This window comes from Canis lupus, chromosome 4 (assembly GCF_048164855.1).
Source record: "Canis lupus baileyi chromosome 4, mCanLup2.hap1, whole genome shotgun sequence".
NCBI lineage: Eukaryota > Metazoa > Chordata > Mammalia > Carnivora > Canidae > Canis > Canis lupus.
In genome coordinates, this window is record NC_132841.1 from 70976345 (window position 1) to 70983570 (window position 7226).

At 45.7% G+C, this 7226-nt stretch overlaps 1 protein-coding gene across 1 annotated transcript; it reads left to right on the top strand.

Annotated features, from left to right (window-relative positions):
- Nucleotides 1–6358: 6358 nt before the first annotated feature.
- Nucleotides 6359–6962, top strand: LOC140632624 (ubiquitin-ribosomal protein eL40 fusion protein-like). Its single transcript, XM_072824827.1, has one exon. The coding sequence runs from the start codon at nt 6374–6376 to the stop codon at nt 6830–6832; it is 459 nt and encodes a 152-aa protein (XP_072680928.1). The 5' UTR covers nt 6359–6373; the 3' UTR covers nt 6833–6962.
- Nucleotides 6963–7226: the final 264 nt, after the last annotated feature.

Consider the following 7226-nt stretch of genomic DNA (forward strand, 5'->3'; position numbering starts at 1 on the left):
TCTCCTGTTCCTGACTACAGTCTACCTCTCCCACCTGACAGCCATTCCTCTCACTGAGGGCTCCAGTCCCTGGTTGCTAATCTAATAGACAGGTTTCAGTACTTGCCTTCCTTTACCTCTCTGTGGCATTGAGCACTCTTGTCTGGCCCCCACCCCCAAACACTCTCCTTCTAGTCCACAAAACCACTCTCTTGGATTTCCTCTTAATTGTTTGGCCACTCCTTCGCAGTCTTCTTGGCTCTGCTTCTCTCTTAAATGTGGGAGTTCCCCAGGGATCCATTCTGATCTGTTCTTATCCTTTTTCTTTGCTTTTCCCAGAGTGATTTTTTTTTTTTTTAAGGCAAATCTAATCATTTCACTCCCCTTAAGGTCCTTCTGAAGGTTCCAATCACCTTCTCCTTGGCAGGGCTCACCAAAGCTCTCCTGACCAGAATTATGCCAGCATTGTCTCTTGCTCCTTTCCAGCAAACTCTCTAACTTCAGCTCCAGTTAGCAGTTAACTGAACAAGTTCATGTTCTTTCTGATTTACACGTTTAGAAAATGCTGTTTCCTTTAGAGCACATTCTCTTCTCCCATCTTCATCTAACAAAGTCTAAGATTTTTTCCCAAAGCTCAGTATGAATTTTTATCAGTATTTATTTCCATTGTGTTTATCTGTTTTTCCCACTAGAGTTTGAGTTTCTTAGGACAGGGACTCTGTGTCATTTATTGTCTTAAGCTCTGTATTCTTCTTGTCCAACAAAATACCTGCATGAGCAATAAATATGTTGAATGAATGAGTAAATGAAAGCTCATTCCTCTTGATGCCAAGTCCAGGATGTAAATTAAGTTCAGGTCACACGGACCTTTCCTATCAGCCCTGAGGACAGTGCTTCAATTGCACATGTCTCCACAAAATAAAGGATATTGATTTTCTATCTGCAAAATAAATGTATCTCCTGTTGGGAGAAATGTGTTTGTTCTGGCCTTCCTGGTAGTCGTGGAAGTGAATTACAGCCTTGGGCAAAAGGGCATCCCTCAGTCAAGGGGATATGGTATGATCTGGTGGGTAGAGAGTGCATGTTAGAGGCAACATTCTATTTATACCTGGTGTTGACTCCTCCTGGCCACTAAGGTGATGGGCAGTAAGGACTGGCCTCTGCTCTCCTCTCTTCCAGTCCATCCCTGACATGAAGCTAGCAGAGGAAGGGATTTGCTCTTCTATTTTCAAACCAGGTTTGCTTCTAGGTTAAAAAAAGCATTTGCTGAGAGATGGAGACCACAGAGATCTTTGCTAGGATTGTATTCCTGTGGATTTTTCTGGCTTGGTTGCTGTGTCTGTGTAGTTCTTATAGGCTCATGATGGGTTTGTGCTATTTCCCTCACAAGATACCAATGTATTTAAGAGTAGAAACCATATGTGGTACCTTGGTAGCTCAGTCAGTTGAGTGTCCAGCTCTTGATCTCAGCTCAGGTTTGATCTCAGGGTCACGAGTTCAAGCCCCATGTTGGACTCCATACATGGAGCTTATTCATAAAACAAAACAAACAAACAAACAAAAGCACAAACCGTGTGTTTTTCTCTCCTTATATTGTCTCAAACCAAGTTTAGCTGTCTACCTTTGGAGGGTTGGCTTAATAATTGTTTATGAGTATAACTACCACTCATAAGGTAAATACTTTGTCTTGAAAAGAAGTATAAAATAATCATAAAACCACCAGTTACCATTTCAATTTCCAAGATGATGACATATAAACTTCTCTATGGAGTCCTGGAAAATATGAGAAGACATAAATCAGAATGGATGCAACCTCATGGCATAAGCTTTCAGAGCACAATGACATGACTTTTCAATCTATTTCTAGGGTAATAAATTATACGTATTTAAGTTGTAGCATAATCTGCTACAGCAGACTAATATTGCATTGATGGATTGCTTTCTGAAAAAAAATTGTTTAATGTACTGCATTAAAAGATGTAGCAGAGAGAGAAGTGATGGTCCTCAAGGAGGATGGATTCCAACCAGCTTTAAGTTCCGTCTACTTAGAGCCCTTTAACCCCCTCTCAGACACTCAGTTAAATATTTAAATGACATGCGAAATTTGATAGAAGAACTTTTGGTTCAAGACTTCTCTATCTGTGAAATCTCTTCATGGTAGCTAGTCTCTAAGACAACCCCAATGGTCTTGCCTTCTGCTATTCATGCTCTCGTGTAGTGTCTTGTCACAATGAATAGGGCCACCGTGCATAACCAACAGGATGTATAGAAACAATAGTGTGTAACTTCTGAGGTTGAGTCATTAAAACATTGCAGCTTCAGCCTCACTTTCTCTTGGATCACTTGTTCAGGGATCAACCAGCTGCTCTGTTATGAGGATTCTTATAACAGCCCTATGGCAATGTTCATGTGGCCAGGAGCTGAGGCGTCTTGGCAACGGCCACCACCAACTTGTTAGCAATATGAGTGAGCCATCTTGAAAGTGAATTGTCCCACCCCAGTTAAGCCTCCAGATGACTGCAGGCTCAGCCAGCATCTTCATTACAACTTTGTAAGAGACCTTGCACCAAGGCCAACCTGTTAAACTGCTCCTAAATTCCTGATCCACAGAAACTAAGTTTTGGGAAATTCCTTACCCAGCAATACATAAAACTTGAATCTATATTAGAACAAGCTGATGGTCTAACACTATAGTGGACACTGTGGTACACTCCCTAGATTGCTTCTTCAGGACTGAAATAACCATATCCCAACTCCTAGAAATATTATATCTTGGCAACACAGAGTGATGTCCCTCACTAGAAACTGCCTTCAGCTGAAAGTATGTCTCACCCAAGATTATGATCCCCTGCCTGAGATAGCTTGTGGCCAATGACTAACAGATATAGGGGTGAAAAGGTCTACTAACTCCCTTGCTTCAAGCTTTCTCCCCTTCAATTCCTTAAAGATATATCTCCTGAGGGCACTCAAAAATCAATCTTCAACATGCAACTCTGTATCTTAGAATCTGGTTTCCAGAGCACCAAACCTGAAATTGTTGGCACCTGGGATAGTCCTTGGAAGCAGAGTATATGGCAGGTGGCCTGGTTGGCTTGCCAGGGCCTTCAAAGAGAACAATTAAAAGACTGGGGACAAGTGAATCTGGGGAAGAGGCACATGGCTGGACCTATGTGGGTAGGCACAACCAGATAACATACATTACAGAAGAGTTAGTAACTAACCAACTGATTCAGCTGGTAGGTGTCAGCCAGCCTCTGTCCCCTTCAAGCCCAGCACTTGTGCAGTGGATTCATAAACAGAGTAGCCATGATGGTAAATATGAAGGCTTATGCATTGGCCAAGAACATGCTCACAAAGGCTGATTTAACTAATGATGCTGCTGAGCGTCCATCTGACCTGCCAGTAACAAAGAGTAATGCTGTGTCTCCAATATGGCACCCTCGCCAGTCATTTGGTAGCAAATCAATTCTTTTGAATCTTTTCAAACTTAGAAGGAGGAGCAATTTATCTTGACTAGGGTTGATACATATTCCTGGTATATGGGTTTGCCTTTCCTGCCTGCAGGGCCTTGACTGGACACCTTTCAGTGTTCCTATTCCTGGAGATAATGGTTTATGCACACGCAGAGCAGCCACAGCCTGAGAAGGACGTGGGAATTCACGAAAGAGGGTCTGGGTCCCCCCACCGAGCTAGCTACCTAGATCAGTAGATCTGCTGGTTGAGGGTGAGAGACATCTAGATTGAGTTACTACTCCTTACCCTGAGCATCAATCATGAATGCAAGGTCAAGTGCAGCAATAGGGCTATAGTTCATCTCACTAGCACTTCTTAGTTTTTACAAGAAACAAGACTAGCCAAGACCCTGGAAAAGCTGTTTCCAGACAAAGCAAAGTTACCATTAGATGCAAGTAGATGTGAGCAGCTCATAGTGGACGCTGTGGAGCTCTGTAGAGGTCCCCCTTCAGGAACAACGTACTCATACGTTGAGTATGTATGAGTATGTACGTACTCAGCTGCTGGGACTATCAGCTAATGTCAGGCCATGGCTACATGGCTTACTGGGAATTATCCTTAGCTACAGAGAACTGCTTCACCTAGGGTTACACTTTCAGGGACAGCCACTAGCTGGCTGATGTGAAGATGTCAGCGCTGGCACCTCTGCCTCAATTAGGGCATCTCTGAAGGGACTTCTCAGCTCCAGAGCTTCCCATAGGAATGGCTGAGGCCTCTGTTGCAGCTGCTTTGTGGATCGGCTCCTGCTTTTCCCCAATCCTGCCTTCCTCAGGTCCTTATATCTCCCAAGACAGTCTCCCAATAACCTTCTGCGTGCAATTCTCTGTCTTGAAGTCTGTTTCCAGAGAAGCTTACCTAACAAAAACTTCCATCTAGGGATGGAAGTTCTTTCCATCCTGTGTTTCTTTAATCAACACAGAAAAAAAAAAAAAAAAAAAAAAAAGACCAGAGAGGAGTCCATGCTCTTTATTGTTAACCACATTGAGAGAAAAGCTAAAAATTATAAACTTATAATATTATAAACTTTGAGGTAGGAAGTTAAGAAAAAAGCTTGAGTAAAAAGAGATATTACAGAAATTACTATAAAATCTTGTTTACAAATTAGTTTAGTAGTTTCCCAGAAGAATGTGGTCTCTAGGTGATGGGACACAGGACAAGTAAGTTTTGATGAAGGCAAAAAGAAGAAGAAAAATCCTGGCGTCAGTGAGTCTGATTGACTCGCTAGGGGCTGCAAAGAGAAACTGAATGTGTCAAGAAAGCATTAGGTAGCTGGGAGATCATGACTACTTGCTTCGTGGATGGGGCATTAATAGGAATAAGGTGTTGAGGGTAGGTACACTTTATATATCTCCGTTTTCTGAGGGGGATGAGCAATATTGAAAAATATTATGGTAAGGCTCTTTGTTTCCTGCCACTTTGATATTATTGCTATACAGTGTTTTGTGGGTTGTGATTACCCTAGCTTAATTATTTCTTGTTTGTAATTTCCATAATGTATTACTAAACAGCGGGCAGCCTCTTTAAAAGAATAAATGGTTCCATAGAAATTTGCTGTTTTGCTTGAGACAGAAAGTGGGGGGGGGGGGAGCAGAATTAGTAACAACTAGTAGGTTGTAGGTGGTGAGCGTGAGGGCTCACCCACCTGGGTATCTGGAGTTTACACTGGCCAAGATCAGTGCAATCTTATTGTGTATTACTGATTTTTCTCCCAAACTGTCTTGTCTTCTGTTTTCCCAATGCGCTCTTGCCCCTTGTCCCACCTGCTCTCTGTCCTAGGAGGGAAGACTGAGCAGTAGGATTTCCACAGGGATCTCATGCCTTCCAGCTTCTGGGTGGATTCGGCCAGTGGGGAGCCCAGCCTGGGCAGGAGATCTGAGGGAGGGAGGGGCGTGGGGCTAGCATATCTTCTTGTGAGGTCACCACAGGTCAGATGTACCCATCTCAGAAGGGCACAGCTCCTGTCAGAGAGCCCCTCTGCAAAGCTCCAGGAATCTGTGTTCAAGAAACAGCCCCCTTACCTGGCCCCCCTTGGCATAGGGGTGCTAGCCATCCCCCACCGTTCCCTGCTCCAGGCTTCTGCATCATCCCTTCTGAGCTCCCCACACTCTGCCCACATCTTTGCCAGTAGTCCTCTCCTCAACCCCTCACATCCATTACATCCGTTTCGAGCGGGCCACAGCTCACTGCCCAGCCCCTGTCAGAATGATTCTCCTTCTGTTTCTCTCCTGGTTAGGAGTCAAAATCTAGATCTGGTTCTCACAGACACAAGCGAGGCACCCATGTACTAGGAAATCCCTGGGAGCTGGCATTCAAAGATTTAAAACAGAACTCTAAGTGGCCTGAGGAAACCCCTACCTCGTTTCAGTATAATGGTGTTGTTTTCTTGAGGAAAGTGGCAAGGCAAGAGACTGGAGCAGAGAAGGATTAAAAGTACTAAGCTGCCATGAAGAGAGGGTGGTGAGCACCTAGACTTGGCATCAGAATGGCAGCAGGTAGGAGCAGGCCCAGGCTGAGAGGAGATTGAAACCAGAGGCTTCAGCAGGGCAACGCCAAGAAAACAGTTGCACGTAAACTCAGGCTCCCTGGAGGCCACGGCAGATGGGCCAATGAACGGCCATTTCTACCATCGTCCGCCATGTCTGTGTCCTGCACTCTAGCGGCAGCCTCACTGACGAAACACCTGCCATGTCCCAGGCATGATGCTTTGTGTGCGTGGGCTCATTTCAGCTTCACAGGACAGACAAAGCTGATGTGGGACAACAGGCCGGAGACTGGCCCAAGCACCCAGGGCTTGCAAAGGACAGAGCCAGGATTCCAACCCTAGAATTTAATCACCTGGTCAATCACCTTCTTCTAGGACAGATTTGACCTGGCTTTAAAGATGCACATCGAACGAGGTGGGCGAGCGGTTTGGTGGCGGCGGCCTTGCGAGTTCGCTCCAGCAGACGCAGAGATGCAGATCTTTGTGAAGACCCTGACGGGCAAAACTATCACCCTTGAGGTCGAGCCCAGTGACACCATTGAAAATGTCAAAGCCAAAATCCAAGACAAGGAGGGCATCCCGCCTGACCAGCAGCGTCTGATTTTTGCGGGCAAACAGCTAGAAGATGGCCGAACTCTGTCAGACTACAATATCCAGAAAGAGTCCACCTTGCACTTGGTGCTTCGCCTGCGAGGTGGCATCATTGAGCCTTCACTCCGCCAGCTGGCCCAGAAATACAACTGCGACAAGATGATCTGCCGCAAGTGTTATGCTCGCCTGCACCCCCGTGCTGTCAACTGCCGCAAGAAGAAGTGCGGCCACACCAACAACCTGCGCCCCAAAAAGAAGGTCAAATAAGGCCCCTCCACCAGCTCTTCCTTTGCCCGCAGGGCGGCCTCCTGCCCGAGCCTCAATAGGTCCTGGGGCCTCAATAAAGTTTCCCTTTCATTGACTGGAAAAAAAAAAAAATAAAAAAAAAAAAAATAAAGATGCACATCAAGCCACAGTGGACACTGGGGAAGTTCAGCCCTCCTCCTTTGACCTCGTGGAGATGGGGGAGGCAGACTCAAACTCATGGTTGGTGTGGCGCCAACGCACTCTTTGGGAGCCAAAAGCTCTGCAGAACCAGAAGAGGCCCAGCGAGGTCGGTGCTGATCATGGAGCCTGTTTCCTTCACCTTCTACCTTGCCCTTCCTGCCCAGGTGTGGGCCCTCCCTTCCACAGGGCCAGGTCCAAGCTCTGGGAAGCAGGG